The 18,343-nt window shown below is 36.3% G+C and overlaps 1 protein-coding gene across 1 annotated transcript in view; it reads right to left on the bottom strand.

Moving 5' to 3' along the window:
• The window catches only part of CENPC (centromere protein C), a 68,670-nt gene that overhangs the window by 11,294 nt on the left and 39,033 nt on the right, over nt 1–18,343 (bottom strand). The window contains exons 13-17 of the mRNA XM_011940289.1: nt 11,194–11,247; nt 9,926–10,030; nt 8,918–9,046; nt 8,224–8,319; nt 6,129–6,283 (exon numbers count right to left, since the gene is read on the bottom strand). Coding sequence (XP_011795679.1) covers nt 6,129–6,283; nt 8,224–8,319; nt 8,918–9,046; nt 9,926–10,030; nt 11,194–11,247 — 539 coding nt within the window. The remainder of the gene's footprint in view (nt 1–6,128; nt 6,284–8,223; nt 8,320–8,917; nt 9,047–9,925; nt 10,031–11,193; nt 11,248–18,343) is intronic.

The raw sequence follows: 18,343 nt of genomic DNA, 5'->3' as shown, positions 1-18,343 counted from the left end.
AAACTTATAGAATAAGGAAATAAAATATTTTTGTACAGCTGAACAGTATGGTTAAGTTTTAAATATTACAAAAGAGTCTAAAAGTTAACAACAATAAAAAAAAGGATATAAAGTGAAAATGTTAGTTAGATGAGGTTTATTACTGAAGAAAGAAAACTTTTGTTTATGAATTTAGTGTGGCCTAAGTCTACAGTATTTATAAAGTCTACGGGAGTGTACAGTAATGTCCTAGGCCTTCACATTTACTCAGCACTCACTCACTGACTCATCCAGGGCCACTTCCAGTCCTGCAAGCTCCATTTATGGTAAGTGCCCTATAAGTGTACTATTTATCTTTTATGGCATATTTTTATTGAAATTTTTCTACATTTAAATACACAAACACAACTGTCTACAGTATTCAGCACAGAAACACGCTGTACAGGTATGAAGTACGGAAGCAACAGGGTATCCTATATAGCCTAGGCTCATAGTAGGCTATATCATCTTACGATGTTCATAAAACAAAATAGCTTGATGACCCATTTCTCAGTGACCCATAGCCGTAATTTGTTAGAGCAGCAACTGAAAACTAATACAGCAGGTGTCCCCACAACCTGGGACAGGGACCGCTACTGGCAGTGGCCTGTTAGGAATGAGCTCACACAGCAGGAGGTAAGCAGCAGGCCAGTGAGTGTTACTGCCTGAGCTCCGACTCCTGTTAGATCAGCAGCAGCATTAGAATCTCTCAGGAACATGAGCCTTATTGTGAACTGTGCATGTGAGAAATCTAGGTTGTGTGCTTCTTATGAAAATCTAATGCCAACTCCCACTGCCACCACCAATTTCTGTGGAAGAAAAATCGTCTTTCTGAACCAGTCCTTGGTGCCAAAAAGGTTGGCGACCCTTGTAATACACGAAGAGATTTCTTTCGTTTTTCCTTATTATTTACTGGCTTATGAAAATTCTAGAGCCACTGTAAAGATTATCACCTACAGGCCGAGCGCAGTGGCTCATGCCTGTAATCCCAGCACTTTGGGAGGCTGAGGCGGGTGGATCACGAGGTCAGGAGATTGAGACCACTCTGGCTAACACGGTGAAACCTCATCTTTACAAAAAATACAAAAAATTAGCCGGGTGTGGTTGCGGGCGCCTGTAGTCCCAGCTACTCGGGAGACTGAGGCAGGAGAATGGCGTGAACCCGGGAGGCGGAGCTTGCAGTGAGCCGAGATTGAGCCACTGCACTCCAGCCTGGGTGACAGAGCAAGACTCCGTGTCAAAAAGATTATCACCTACACTAAAAAAATACCTCGGCTATATGTATGCCTCTTTAAAGGTCACATGTTTAGGACAACAAACTACTAAATCTGATTGAAGAATCAAAGAAAACAAAAAGCTAAATCCCCATTCCCCTCAAAATCGTATGTTAAACAAGCATCAAGATTAAGAAAGTAAAAGAGGATAAATCTCTCAATCATGCTGACTTCCATATTTAAACGTGGCAAATTTCATACTTTATACATGGGTAGCATCCTGGCAGTGACCTGGTTTTTTGAGCAACTAAAATAAACAGTGTAAGGCCTTCAAACTTTGAGATTCAGCCATTGTTAGAAATTAATGTGTCCCCTGAAAATTCATATTCTGGAATCTTAACCCCCAATGTGATGGGATCAGGAGGTGGTGAATTTGGGACGTAATTACATCCTGAGCACAGAGCCTTCAGGAATGGGACTAGTGCCCTTAAAAGAGACACAGATCAAAGTCTATGATATTCTGATTATAGCAGCCCAATCTGACTAAGACATCCATCAAGAATGTTTTGCCTCAGATAATTATTCGCCTCCTTATTTTTTTATTACTACTTTGTACAATGATCATAATATACCAGAATAACAATAATAGCTAGCACTTACATAGCACTTACTCTGTACCAAGTAGTATTATGAGTACTTTATTCTTATTCATTTAATGTATATGCCCACTAATGAGACAGTTACTACTTTGGTAGCTTTTCATGGATGAAAAAACTGAGGCACAGAGAGGTTAAGTAATTTTCCAAGGTCACAATGTAAATGGCAGAGCTGGGGTTTGAACTCAGGCATTTAGATTACGGAATTCATTCCCTAACCACTGTGATATACTGCCTCTCTAAAAGGGGAAAAAAGCCCCCTGAAATGTTCCAAAGGTATTTTTATAACTTAATAAGACAAAAAAAAAAAATTCTTATTACAACCAAAAATAATTTGCCTCAATCAAAAAGACAAAAAAGTAATACTAAAAGTCAAGTATATATTTCTAGTGTTTTTTTTTTTCTCATCTATTCAATTTGGTTCTCTAAGCACACCTCTCCTCATTTCTGTACACATTTAATTAAGAACGCTCTTGAAACATACAAAAACAGAATGATGAACTCTCATGAATACTTAATACCAACCACCTGCCCAAGCCAGTCTACTATCCTCACTCCATCTTATTTTGAAATAAATGCCAAGTATCATAATTCATCTGCAAATATTTCAGTATGTACTGAAAGATCAAGTGCTTCTAAAAAACATAACCACAATACTGTTATCACACCTAAAAAATGAATATTTAATACCAAATACCTAGTTAATAGTCAAATTTCCAATCATCAGTTAAAATATATCTTCAAGGGTTTCTTTGAATCAGGATCCAGGTTAGCACCACACACAGTGATTGGTTGATCTGTTTCTTAAATTTCTCAATCAATATTAGTGGTTCTCAATCAAGGTGATTTTGCCTCTCAGGGACAATGGACAATTTCTGAAGACGTATTTGATTTCGTCACAACTAGAGCGGTGCTACTGGAATCTAATAAGTAGAGGCCAGGTAAGCTTCTAAATATCCTACAACAAACAGGAGAGCCCCCACTACAACAAAGTAGTATCAAAAATGTTACTAGTGTCATGGTTGAGAAATCCTGATTCCCTAGGTTCTACCTTGTTCTTTTTTTTAATTTCTTACATTTAATTTATTGAAAACATTAAGCAGTTTGTCATAAAAATCTTCATGCAGGTGGATTCTGCTGACTGCTGACTATATCCCCAGGTATCATTTGAAAGGTTTCACCACCCTTTATTTCTTGTAACCTGGAAGGTAAATCTAGAGACTTGACCAGATTCAGGTTTTGTATTTGCTTTTGGGTTTTTTTCTTTTTTAAGGCATGGGGTTGGCAAGATTACTTCTTGGATAGTGTTGTATTTTTCTATCAGGAGGCACATAATGCCTGGTTGTATTCTTTTTAGATATCTGTCAGCCACTTAGCTGGGCCTTGATGCCTAGATCCCATAGCTTATCAGGGATTGCAAAATGGTAATATTTTAACTCAAACAGTCCTTCTTCACTCATTAGCTGGAATATTATTCTAGTAAGAACAAACATCTCATCTATTATTTGATTACTTAATAGCAGAGTTTATATAGAAAAGGCAGAATCAGTTGTTAAAGTGTGTTGGCTTCCTAGAATCCTCCAACAGTAACAAATTTTTGTTGCTGTTGTAGTACTAGTAGTCTTATAGATTCATGGATTTAGATATAATTGATACATATCAATCTACTGAAGCTATTCTTGTTAACACTCAAGTTTCATATCCTTAGTCAGCCAGTGGTAGCACTTCAAGTTGGAAGCTGAAACATGACTCAATCTTAATGGCTTCTGATTAGTAGTTTGCTATCAACTCCAAGCTCAGTTTCAGGCCTAGAATCAGGCATTCCTCCAAGGAACTGGTTCTTTGAAGTAGGTTGCTGTCACCTTTTTGTTTTTTTAGCTCTGGAACATTCATTGTCTAATTTTAAAAATATTCTCATTTTTCATTGGGTTTTTTCTCTCGCTTGAAATTCTTATTATTTGAATTTAGGTATGTTTTTCTCTCTTCTCTACATTATTTAACTTTAATATTTTCTACTTTTTAATTTCCTTCTTGTCTCCTGGGAAGTTCTACAACCAGCTCTCATAATTAATTTGTAAATTCTTCTATAGTTTGATTTTAATAAACCTACTACTCTTTTAAATATTCTCCAGTAGTGTTTGAAAGAGAGTTAATGGTCTATGCTGGTTCTCCATCTTGTCCTCTTCATTATTTTTTTCAAAAGCATATATTTGTAAGTGTGCTTCATGTTTTAAAATGTAAAAATATTAGTTTTATTAAAAAAAACTTCAGCTTTAATTTTCATTGTAAAAAGTTAAAGGTAATATATAGAAGAAATAAAATCAACTAAAATAACTACATAATCACACAGTAAAACATGTATTCTCTTCAAGATTTTATTTACATTTTTAAATTCTAGTTAGAAAAATAGATACTATATACAAAGAACTTTTAGCTTGTATATTTGCTTAAACGTTTATCCCAAGGGTCTTCATATACAGCTGTTCTTCAAAATAAAATGCTCAAACTAATTTTCATGTGCTTAGTGCAGTGCCTGGAACACGTATAAGTTCTGTATAACTGTTTATTATATCATAGAATGCTTTATCATTATTAAGTCAAAATTAAAATGCAACCATTTTCTTCCTGTAGCACACTGTAGTGGTTTCTAATTCTGCAATTACCATCAATGATTCCATAAATAACTACACATGTTCAGCATCCCTCACTCTGAACTTTCAAATTACTTCCCTAGGAAAAATTTTTAGAAATGAGATTCACAGGTCACAGGGTATGAACATTTTTCTAATAATTTCCATTAACTCAGTAACTATAAAGTGTCATTTGGATTTAAATGTGTATTCCTTTGAATATTAGCCAGATTACACACTTTTAAACATCAACTACTCAAATTTCCTTTTGTATAATAAAGGCATTACAGTTTAATAGGTAACTGCTATTAGTTCAGTGATGATATTTCATGTTTATCTTCATTATTAGTTATTTTATTATTATACAGGGACCATCTATGGTTTTTAAATATGTTATTTTCACTCATAATAATAACTGGAGGCCTATAACATTTTCAGTTTGAATTAATGAATATTGTTAAATTATTTTAAATCATGATTCTAGCTATACTGATGTAGTAACAATCTTTGACTTTCATATGTATCTTTTCCTTGCCTTGCCTAAATTTGCCCTTCTTTGTTAATATAAACTCAAGGGTGTTCACAATTTTTCCCTCCTTTCTGAATTTACTTTAAGTTTGTCAGTAAAGAGAATCATTCTGAATGTGATACTTTAGTAGCACAATTTCAAACTCCTGAAATGTCAGATACTGAAAAATGTTCCTTATATTTTTTTAACTGCTGGTATAATGTTACATATTCTTAAAATTTGGTGCTTTTCAAATTTTATATTCAACAATTTTCAAACTCAGAATACAAATATTTTATATATATAAAAAATATTCCTGTTATACATACACACACACACACATACACACACATAAAACAGACCAATGTTGCAGAGGTGTATGTCTCTAAATGGGGATGGGAGTGGAAGAAAGGAGATAAAAGAGAAAGAAGAAGATAGAGCCTGACTGACCTTGAATCTCATTACAACTTCAGCTAGTAATACTGTTACATATAACAGTATATTATTTAGTACTTACTGAAGCAACTAGCTCTTAGTCCTGAGTCTACTGCTAAATAGTTAAGTAGTTTTTTTATAATCTCACTCATTTTTATTTACTTTTTTCTCAGGTTACTGTTTTATTGATATATAATAATTGTACATAATTTTGTGGTACATGTCACATTTTAATATCTGTATGTAATGTGTAACGATCAAATCAGGGTAACTGGGATATAAGTGATTTTTTAAGAAGTCTTTAAACCTATTTCTCTACTGCATTATCATAGAAATGTGGAATTAGATTTAATCTCTATAATCTCCCCCAGAACTAAAATTCTAATGATTTGTTTGCAAACCTGTATTTAAGATGTTTTTAAGTAAAGAACATTCCTTACATTTCTGAACCTCAAAAGAATACAGTGCTATGCAGGGAACAGATACTGTGAAATAACTGTTGGTTGGTTGGTTGACTCTAAACAGATTTAACAAATAAAAATCTTTCTCTGTGTGGTATAGTAATAGAATTTCATTTCTGAGGAAACAGCATTTTAATGTCTCATCAAATCCAATAAATCAGAGTTCTACCAATAGTGAAACATAAATATATAAAAAAAGTACTCACCAATATATCTTGGCCAACATGCTGCTTTCCCTTTTCTTCTTGTGGTCCTAATATCAATTTCCCAGTAGAAAAAAAGGGTGTGTCCAATGTCTTATATACTTTCAACTCACCATGCTTAACAAAAAATTGATATGTATCTTGTGGCCTTACAAGATCTAGGAGTAAAACAGTAATACAAATATAAAACAACAGCAATGATATTGATTAATAACATATAAACATATATGTAATAAAGAGTTATTTCTGGATATAAGTCTGCCTTAGAGAGATAGAGCTGTTTCAGATCATTAACTCTAGAGCTAGAATGCCAGAGGTCAAATCCTGTCTCTGTCTTATAAGCTGCATGACGTTAGGCAAGTTAACTTAAGCTCTCTCTCACTGTGCCTCAATTTCCTTTTTGGTAAAATGAAATAATAATAAGTTCATCTATTCGATGTTAATGAGCTGCTGTGAATCTCAATGAGTTAATGTGTATAAATTATTTAAAATATTTTCTGGCAAAAAGTAAGCATTGTTAGTACCAGCTGAATAATAAGAATGGCAGCATTATAGGAACTGAGACAGAAAATAAAATTAGCTGAGATACAAAAAAGAATTCCCTATTTTTAAAGTTTAACATAAACCACAATGTGTCATCACCGTGCCAATAGATTTTTTTTCCCGTTTGACTAATAATTTTTATTAGGTAAAGTTTGTGAGAAAGCAGAGCTCTAATGGTTGCTCATAAATTACTACCTCACTTACAAAAATTTCCATCACTTAACAAACCTTTCCAGATCTATAATAAATAAACTATTCTGTCATCAACATCTGATTCTGTTTCCCAGGATATTTGGGAATGTTAGTGATCCTACAGACTACATGATACAGAAACAAATATATATATATATAGAGAGAGTAGATTCAAGAAACAAATAAGAAATGGACTTTTGACAACACTCACAATAACCTGATAAGAGTACAGCAATGCTTTCAGTTAAGACACTAAACAAAACTCCATACTTCTAAGCTCTGCTGCCAAATAAATAATCTGCATAGAGATACCTTTGCTAAGAAGTTAAGATATTAAATGAAATCTATTCTCATAGTCAAAATTTTAAGTAGGAGTACCATTATTACCACCTTTCTTTTTTTTTTGAAATAATTTTATTATTTTTTTGAGACAGGGTCTGGCTCTACACGCCCAGGCTGAAGTGCAGTGGCATGATCTCGGCTCACTGCAATCTCCGCCTCCCAGATTCTAGCAATTCTCCTGTCTCAGCCTCCCAAGTAGCTGGGACTACAAGCACCCGCCACCATGCCTGGCTTCCATTACTGCCTTTCTGATTTGACCTACTTCTCCTCTGATGTAGGAAAACAGCCCTTAGTACTCAATGGTACAGTCATAACAGTTGTTAAAATATTTAAATATTTCTTGTGTATATATATATATATATTGTCTGGTTGTTAAACAGTTGAGTAATACATAAACTCCAATCCCACTATAGCTCATCCCTTGGGCATCTTACATGACCTGCTAGAGACTAAATATTTAATACCTATTCAATTCAGCAGGACGCTTCCAGGACTTTGCAGCACCAGCTTTAAGGTTAAACCTGGCATTTGTACAACTGATTGATGCCCTTGCTAGTCATTCTCACAAAGGACTCATAATCCAGGTAACATTACTGCCACCTGTAGGCCCAAAAGTTTGTCTGTGCCCTATCCACGATCGCTGCCTGGCCTCATGGTAAGAGTATCCGTGAGTATACCAACTATCTACCTATAATTCCCCATAAACAGCCTCTGTTCCCATATGTTCTCCTGGTCAAAGAAGGCCTAGACCCTGTGGGAGGGGGACAACATTCCTGATTGTAGCATTTGTGCCCCAGAGAACAAGTCCAGGGTGTTACGTGTACCCTGGAGCTGTCTGACATCAATATTCCCCTACAGTTGTCTTCACATAGGCTGCTCATTGGAATTAGACTCTCTTCTGGACTTTAGCACTGATAGAATTGGGGAGACAAAGGGAAAGCAGACAGGCCAACCATCAAGTAAGCAATGTTTTCTTACAAGTTGTTTAATTAAGTATTTTCAATATCATCCCTGATCTTACCCATGAGAATAATCTCTCTTGTTTCTGGGTCCTTTACCCTCGTTGGCTGCAAAGGATCTCCAAGAGGTATACCTAGATTTACCATTAAGCTAGTCTCTGCAAAAGAAATACCATTAAAATACAAACTACTTACTTAAAATTATTCTCAATCCTAAAAAAGTTCAGTACAAAATATAGCTATAGAGAAGTTATAAAAGAAAAATGTTAAAAGCATAAAAGTATCTTCCTATTTATAAATCACTCTGATAAACAAAAATTCAAACTTAAACACCCATAATGATTTAATATAAAAGCAAACACCCTAAACTTCCTATTTTCTGTAAGCCTTAACATGTAAACTCTTGCATCATCAATGAATTGAGTGACGTTCTGCATAATCTCTAAGTGAGACAGAGGTATATAATATACTTTAGAAATGTCTATTTCAACCATAGTTTGGGCATAGGAATGGTAGGTTTCATTTGACTGGGCAATTTACTCATGAAGAAATTTATAATATGCTATTAATAATTTTTAAGAATAAAATTAGCTTACTTTCTATTTGGAAGAAAGTAGACATTAAAAAATGAATTTTACCTATGGTATTATTTCTGAAGTTTTTGGAAGTAAATTTCGTATTTTGCAAAGAGCTTCTTCTCAAAGTACTCCTATTTAAAATAAAATCTAAAAGTTACTTTCAGAAATAAGTTCATACTTCTTTCATCGTTATCAAGACAGATCCTTTTCTTATTAGACTTTTTGTCGACTTTTCCATTATTTTCTTTTGCCTTCCTTTTAGATGACACTGTGTCTGGAGACAGTATTCCACCAATCACGAATCCTCCTAAAATTTAACAAAAAAAGTAAAATGTACATGGGAAAGATAAAATCTTGCAACAAAACTCCTTAAATTTAATACGGCACATTTCCTTTCAAAGTACCAAAGAATATATATGTCTGCAGCTAATAGTTAAAATAACACAAATACCAACCAATTTCATTATCTCTCTACTACCCTAAACCAGAGGCTGATAAAACAGGATTAGATGATGGAACATGATTAGATGGTCCTATTGCTCGCCTGAAATCAACAGTCATCAGCAGAGGCTTTAAAAAAAAAGCAGGGGGGGCTAGCAACGAATTATTTATAGAAATCCACATGAGTTTAGTCCTTTGACTTAGATATATCCATCAAAGAAACAAATATGGCCAGGCACAGTGGCTCATACCTGTAATCTCAGCACTTTGAGATGCCAAAGCGGGAGGACTGCTTGAGCCCATGAGATCGAGACCAGCCTGGACAACATAGCAAGGCCTCATCTCTACAAAAATAAGAAAGAAAATAACTCTAAGATTAACACTATACTTTCTTGCCCACCCCACACTACTTTGTAGAAAACTATGAGAAAATAGAAAATGGTTAACAGGAAAAATAATGAAAACTACTTTACCTTTACCAGTTACAATTTTCTCATTTTCTAATCTAATGTTTTATATTATGCAACTGGAAATCTTGTCAGATAATACAGGAATAACATTCAGCTACCAAAGAGAAAATATCAGCATCTCTACATTAATCAGACAAAAATGAATTTAAATCCTATTATCAAAATTTGGGGGGTGATGATAAAGTAAGGTAAGGTATATAAACATGTAGTGTAGTGCTTGGCACATAGTAAACAAATTTCTTATTGACAGACATTATAACATAAATAAGTTTTACCTGATGGCCTTCCTTGATAATCTATTCGCTCTCCTCGCCAGTACTCCAAAGGTTTCAAACGTGTTCTCTTGGTCCTGCGAACATTTGGTGTGTTGGAGGGCAATACTATAAAAAGATGTCAGACAAAAGTGTATACATGTTTTTTAGCTGATGGTACTTAAGTGGAAAGACTATCTTTGAGAACATGAATGCTTTATTTTTTAAAATATGAATATTTTTCTAGACAAAAGACTAGAAAAAACATATATTTATGTTAATAATTAAAGAAATGCCAATGGAAACACAGGCTACCAAATTGGCAAATGGTTAAAAATTTAATAATAGTGCTGACAATGTTAAATGTCCACTCCTCTTATCTGAACAATGCAAAGTTCTGTATACTAAATTGAGTTTGTTGGCTATATCTTCAAATTCCCATGTTCTTACCTACTTTTGTTTGCTAAAGCTATCCTGAAGCTAATGAGAAGTTGCCTACTGCTCTTAGGCATAATGCTCAATGTTCCCCTGTGTAAATACTGAAGCCCTGCTCAGGAACATTTTTATTTCCCTTTCTCTACTCCTGATTCATCATTTCACTTCAAGACAAGCATTAAGTATTGAGAGGTATAGCAGTCTCTCATCACATAGGCCCACAAAATACTGACAAGATCTAAGTTCTTGAGTAAGGCAATGAGAGAAAGCGTCACTTCTTCTGGTAATCTCTCAGTATGAATGCAAGAGCACTCACAGCCTCAAATAAAGGGAGAAACATGGAAAGCCAACATCACAGAAAGGTGGGAACTATCATGTATCTCGACTGGCAAATCTCTCTTTGGGAACCATGGATTGTTAATCTTTACATGGGCCTCTCCATGGGTTCCACAGTTCTCTGCTTTGTCTACTTACTACCCTAGCTACTGCTTTGTCCAGGAGTCAAGTGGATTAAAGTGGAAGGAGATGCTGTCAAGGAAGCCATCTACCTGGTAGTTACAGTTTCTTTGATAAAATTATCCACCCTAGCTTCATAGATAAGGGAGGATCATGCCCCCTACTATGGGGCAAAAAGTGAGAGGGCAATAGGATTTATAAATGGACAATAGACTAACTCAGGGGCTGTGGTGACTTACTACGAAATTCATAAAAACTAAGTGCATAATTTTAATTTATCTGTCAATTAATCCAAGTAATCGTATTTTTCCTGCTTAAGAAAAATAAGTTATATTTAGAAACAGAAACTTAATAAAAGTATTTTTCTCAATGAAAATATTAAAAAAGAAAAATATTCTTACCTAGTTTGTGATGGATTCTGTTCTTTGGTATCACTTTAGATTGTTTTGAGTTATCTACAAAATGCAAAAGATAGTATCACAAGAAATGACTGCTAATTCCATGTTAAATTAAAATGTGTTTCCCGGTCAATTTCAGTATGAGGATTTTAAATAAAGTTTGACTTGATAATATATTTTATTACTCCTTCTGCTTTTCATTGCTCAACTATAAAAACTAAGGAAAAGAACTATTTCTCTAGACTTTGCTAGAATGAATACCATCGCAAGCTTGTCCAATTCGCCTTATTCTGTTGTTGTTGTTCTGTTTTGTTTTGTTTTGTTTTAGGCCTTTAGCAGCCTGAAACCATGCTTTTTAGTTTCTGTCTCTGGGGACAAGTGGAAAAGAGGGATGAGGAAGGGGTTTTACTGGATCAACCAGAAACAGAAACTAAAAACTCATGACTGTATTCACTCCCTTGGACAGTCCTGGTTTTTATTCTAAAGAGTGTAACAGTTTAAAAAACAAACATGGCCACTGCACTGCAGCCTGGGCGACAGAGTGAGACTCCGTCTCAAAAAACAAACAAACAAACAAAAAAACACAGATTTTCTATTGCTCATGGAAATAAGCCACTGGTGGATAAAATGTAGGGCCTGATAATGGATAATTAATATGTTATTTATGAACTACCTGTAACTTTCTCCTTAAAGTTCTAAAATAGTGTTAAGTGTACTGAATTTAGCAGTGTGCCAATGAGCTTAGGGGTTCTCAACTTTGGTAACTAGCACCTAAAGATGGTGTGATCCTTTCTTTCCCTTTCTATGCACAAATGTTCTGTATCAAGAAGCAGAATATCGTTCCCTTCTCTTTCAATCTCTGCCGGAGTTAGTGACTTGCTTAACTAATAGTATGCAACAGAAATGATGTTCTGGGGCTTAAAAGGCTAAGTCCTAATACAATCTACAGGTTCCATCTAGAAGTCTTGGGATCTCACTCTAGGGGAAGACAGCAACAATATGAAGATTAACACAAGACTACCATGCCATAAGGAAACCCAATGTGGCCACATGGAGAAGCCACATGGAGGAAAAGAGATGCTTAGCCAACCTCAATGTCCCAGCTCTTCTAGCTGGGTTCAAATACGTAAGTGAGGAAGTTACCTTGAATGTCCAACCCAGTTGAACTTTCAGATGACTCCAGTCCCAGCAGCTTGCATTTAACTATAAATTGATGAGTGTACTCAAGTGACAATTACCCAACTAAGCCAAGTCAATTCACAGAACCATGAAAGATAAATCAATCATTGTATTAAGCCTTTAAGTTTTGGGGTGGTTAGTTGTACAGCAATATACAACTGGGACACAATGTCCATGAACCACTTAAAACTGCAAACGCAATTTTGTATGAAATATATACCTTTTTTCCCTGAAAAGTGGGTCTGAGCTTTTATCATATTCTCAAATGAGTCCATGAAAGCAAAAAAAAAAAAAAAAATTGTTAGGAATGATTGAATTAGATATTTTATAAAATTGCTGGTTTGGAAGAAACTTCAGTGATCATAACATCTAATTTCCCTGTCATAAATAGGCAAATCCCTAGACATCAAAAGTAGATTAGTAATTGGGTAGGCCCAGGGAAAGGAAATGAAAGTCGGCTACTAAAGGGTAAAGGAGTTTCTTTTTGGGGGTTATGAAAACGTTCTAACATCGATTGTGTCGATGACTACATATCATTGATTTGTATACTATAAGAGGATTAATTATATGGTACGTGAAGTCTGGCTCAATAAATCTGTGTACCCCCACCCCTAAAAATCCAATTTCCCATGCAGACTCCACTAGAACAAGTAGAGGTCTCATCTGTATTGGAAATTCTCCTGTGACACTGGGCCTCGGAGGAAGCGTCAGAGTCATATAAGGAACCACAGAAACAAGTAAATATACTGAGGATAATGGGAGTCAGGTTTGTCACTATTTGAGAAGAGGTTTATAAAAATGGAAAAGGGGAAGTCTATGTTGGACTGGAAGAGCGGGTAGAAATGTGAACTTACAATAAATACAGGCGGCCGGGTGTAGTGGCTCACGCCTATAATCCCAGCACTTTGGGAGGCCGAGGCGGGTGGATCAGGAGGTCAGTTCAAGACCAGCCTTACCAACATGGTGAAACCCCATCTCTACTAACAACACAAAAATTAGCTGGGCGTGGTGGCGCACGCCTGTAACCTCAGCTACTCAGGAGGCTGAGGCAGGAGAACAGCTTGAACCCGGGAGGTGGAGGTTGCAGTGAGCTGAGATCGCACCACTGCACTCCACTCTGGGCGACAGAGGGAGACTCCATCTTAAAATAAATAAATAAATAAATACAAATACAGGCATACCTCAGAGATATTGCCAGTTCAGTTCCAGACTACTGCAATAAAACAGATGCTGCAATAAAGCAAGTCAAACAGTCTTTTAGTTTCCTGGTGAATATAAGAGTTATTTCTTTTGCTGTTTTGCTTTGGTTTTTTGAGACAAAGTCTCACTCTGTCACCCAGGCTGCAGTGCAGTGGTGGGATGGAGACTCACTGCGGCCTCAACCTTCTGGCAGCAAATGATTCTCCCACCTCAGCCCGCCAAGTAGCCGGAACCACAGATGCACACCACCATGCTCAGCTAATTTTTGTATTTTTTGTAGAAACAGGTTTTTGGCATGTTGGCCAGGCTGGTCGCCAACTCCTGGGCTCAAGTGATCTGCCTGCCTCACCTCCCAAAGTCTTGGGATTACAGGCGTGAGCCACCATGCCCAGCCAAAAGTTATGTCTATACTATACTATAGTCTATTAAATGCGTAAGAGCATTATATCCAAAAAAATCAGTGTACACACACCTTAATTTAAAAATATTTTATTGCTAAAAATGTTAAAGATCAGCCAGGCATAGTAGCTCATGCCTATAATCCCAAGACTCTGGGAGGCCTAGGAGGGTGGATCACTTGAGGCCAGGAGTTTGAGACAAGCCTGGCCAACATGGCAAAACCCCGTCTCTACTAAAAATAAAAAAATTAGCTGGGTGTGGTGGTGCACACCTTGTAATCCCAGCTACTCTTTGTGGCTATGGCACAAGAATCACTTGAACCCAGGAGGAAAAAAGGTTTCAGTGAGCTGAGATCGTGCCCCTGCACCCCAGCCTGGGAATTAGAGCAAGACTCTGCCTCATTCTCAAAAAATAAAAATAAAAAATAAAAATAAAAATGCTTATCATCTGAGCTTTCGGTGAGTTTTAATCTTTTTGCTGGTAGGGTATTGTGCCTCATTGTTGATGACTGCTGACTGATCAGGCTGGGTTGCTTGTGGCAGTTTCTTAAAATAAGTCAATAATGAAGTTTCTCTGGAGAATATAAAACGCTGTTTTATAGCATTTTTACCCACAGCAGAACTTCTTTCAAAACTGCAATCAATCCTCTCAAACTCTGCTGCTGCTTTATCAACTAAGTTCATGGAATATCCTAAATCCTTTTTTGTCATTTCAAGCATTCACAGCATATTCACCAGGAGTAGATTCCACCTCAAGAAATCAGTTCCTTTGTTCTTCCATAAGAAGCAACTCCTCATCTGTTCAAATTTTGTCATGAAATTGCAGCAATTCAGTTTCATCTCCAGACTCCACTTCTAATTCTAGTTCCCTTGCTATTTCTACCACATTTAGTTACTTCCTCCACTGAAGTCTTGAATCCTTCAAATTCACCCATAAGGGTTAGAATCGACTTCTTCCAAATTCCTGTTAATACTGATATTTTGACCTCCTCCCACAAAACATAAATATTTTCAATGGCATCTAGAATGGTGAATCCTTACCAGAAGGTTTATTTATTTTGTCCAGACCCAACAGAGGAATCACTACTCATGACAGCTACTGCCTTACAAAATTTATTTCTTAAGTAAGACTTAAAAGTTCAAATTATTCCTTGATCTATGCATGGGCTGCAGAACGAATGCTCTCTTAGTAGGCATGAAAGCAACATTAATCTCCTCACCCTTGTCCATTAGAGCTGCTGGGTGGCCTGGTGCAGTGCCATGGATGTGCTGTCACTCAGGCTTTTTTGTTCTACTAATAGAGCAAAGTAGATGTAGCATAATTCTTAAGGATTCTAGGATTTCTGGAACAGTAAATGAGCACTGGTTTCAATTTAAAGTCACCAGCTGTATTAGCCCTTAACAAGAGTCACAGTCTGACCTTGGAAGCTCTGAAGTCATGCATTGACTTCTCATTAGCTATGAGCGTCCTAGATGACATCTTCTTTCAACAGAAGGCTGTTTTGTCTACAGGGAAAATCTGTTGTTTAGTAAAGACACCTTCAATTATCTCAGCTAGATTTTCCGAATAACTTGCTGCAACTTCTATCAGACCTTGTTGCTTTACCTTGCTCTTTTATGTTATGGAAACAGCTTCTTTCCTTAAACCTCATGAACCAGCCTCTGCTAGCTTCAAACTTTTCTTCTGCTGCTTCCTTAACTCTCTCAGCCTCCACAGAATTACAGAGTTAGGGCCTTGCTCTGGATGAAGCTTTGGCTTAAAGGAATGCTGTGGCTTGTTTAATCCTCTGTCCGGACCACTGAAACTTTCTATGTATCAGCAAGTAAGCAGTTTCTCTTTCTTATCATTCATGTGTTCATTGTAGTAGCACTTTTCTTTTCCTTCAAGAACTTTTCCTTTGCATTCACAAATTGGCTGTTTGGTGCCAGAGGCCTAGCTTCTGGACTAGCTCGGTTTCTGACATGCCTTCCTTACTATGCTTAATCATTTCTAGCTTTTGATTTAAAATGAAAAACGTGTGACTCTTTCTTTTACTTAGAAGCCTTTGTAGGGTTATTATTGGCCTAATTTCAATATTGTGTCTCAGGAAATAGGGAAGCCTGAAGACAGGGAGAAAGATGGGGAACTGGCCAGTCAGCAGAGCAGTAAGAACACATGAATTTTCACTTTCTTACGTAGGTGTGGTTTGCGGTGTCCCAAAACAATTACAATAGTAATGTCAAAGATCACCTGATCACAAATCATCATAAAAGACATAGTAATGAAAAAGTCTGATATACTGTGAAAATTACCAAAATGTGACACAGAGACACAAGGTGAGCAGATGCTATTGAAAAAAAAAAAAAAAATGGTGCCAATAAGGCTTACTCAACAAAGAGTTGCCACAACCTTCAATTTGTGAAAAATGTAGTATCTCCAAAATGCAATGACATGCACAATAAAACAAGGTATGCCTGTATAAATATAAATACAGAAATAGATATAGATGCCTGTATTATATATGGTGTGTACCTATGTGTATGTGTGTATGTATATTTCCTGTCTCTGTACACTGAGAAAGACCAGAAGCAATGGTATCCCAAACAAGGATCACATCAAGTATCCAAATCTTAGTTTCTAAATGCCATCCTCCACTAAAAAGAACTAGGTTTCCTGGAGCAGTAACTGATCCCAGAGCTGGGGCAGGAAAAAGACTGGAACATCTTATGCCAAAAAACAAAAACAGTATTCAGAGAATTATGACAAAAGCACACAGAGACCAGCTGAAAGAAAATCTAATGACCAAATCTATCACAATTTGAGTACCATAATAAATGATCAAGCTTTTACAACCCCATGGGATAAAATATAAACCCAGTAGTCCATACTGATATAAATAAAATGAATCATGAATAAAATAATTGGCATGGGGGAGAAAAACTGGCAACTAATTAATGGGAAAGGAATTAAAGAAACAGAAAATAGAAAATAATGTGGTACCATCATTAATGGCTGATAATTCAAGTGGGAGTACTGAATGTATGTTAAGGTTGGTGAATGGAGGTTCGACAAGAAACAGGCTATTAAAATAGTATTGGAATATCACTCCACAATAATATTTATCAATTATAAGAGAAAAGCAGTGTCTTTACAGTAGAGAAACCTGGAAGACAATAACATGAACAGGTGATTAGGATTAACATCATGTCGGCAAGGCATGGTGGCTCACACCTGTAAACCCAGAACTTTGGGAGACTGAGTTGGGCAGATCACTTGAGGTCTGGAGTTCGAGACCAGCCTGGCCAACAAGGTGAAAGCCTGTCTCTACTAAAAATACAAAAATTAGCCAGGCATGGTGGCATGTGGCTGTAATCCCAGCTACTCAGGAGGCTGAGGCATGAGAAGTGCTTGAACCTGGGAGGTGGAGGTTACAGTGAACTGAGATCACACAACTTCACTCCAGCCTCGGTAACAGAGCAAGACTCTGTCTCAAACAAACAAACAAAAAACAAAAGCATCATGCAGATGGGTGAACGTTGTGTGCCTCCTGTGTGATGCACAAATTACAATCTCTAACTCCTAACCCTATAGCATCATTTCTGTAGTATTACTGTCAATACGAATGGCACACATTTGATCATGAGTTAAGTTAGGAAAAAAACTAAGAAACTGTTCCATGTTGAAGGAAACCAAGGGACATGACAGCTAAATGCAGTCGATGATCCAGGACTGGATCTTGAACCAGGAGGAAGAAGAAACACTGAGATCCAGGACTGGATCCGGAGCTGCAAGGGAAAAGGAACTGCTAGTGAAATCTGAATGGAGTCTGTGAATCAATCTGTGTTGTATTAACGCTGATTTCCTTATTTGGATGGTCCGAGGGTAGTTATATCCTTGTCTTGCTGAAATACATTATGGGGTATCTAAAGGAAATAACATATCATGTCTACAATTCCCTCTTAAATAGTTCAGAAAAAAAGATGAATGATAATAAACGTGTATTTATTAGACGAGGCAGGGAGAGAGATGGAAAAGTGTTGTAAAATGAGGACAACTGTGAAATCTCGATGAAGGGGATGTGGGATCTCTGTATAAGTCTGAAATCCTTTCAAATAAATTATTTTTTAAGTGACTAACGCAAGGGACAACTCCTAAATTTCAAAGATTAAAGGATCCTAGTAAGTATGGAGATGGAAGAAAACAGATTATCTACAGAGGAAAGAAGAAATAAGGCTGCCTTCAAATTTCTATTCATAAGCATTAACTCTCATGAAGCAAATAGCAATAGGGTGATAGTTTAAAGAAAAAAAGATCATGACTCAAGATTATGTTCTCTATTTAGCTGGTGGTTCATCATGTTTAAAAAGAAAAAAAATCCTGAGTCCCTGCTAGAATA

Source organism: Colobus angolensis, unplaced genomic scaffold (assembly GCF_000951035.1).
Source record: "Colobus angolensis palliatus isolate OR3802 unplaced genomic scaffold, Cang.pa_1.0 Scaffold189, whole genome shotgun sequence".
Classification (NCBI taxonomy): Eukaryota; Metazoa; Chordata; class Mammalia; order Primates; family Cercopithecidae; genus Colobus; species Colobus angolensis.
Note: the sequence above shows the minus strand (reverse complement) of the source record. Positions and strands in the feature narration are given on the sequence as shown.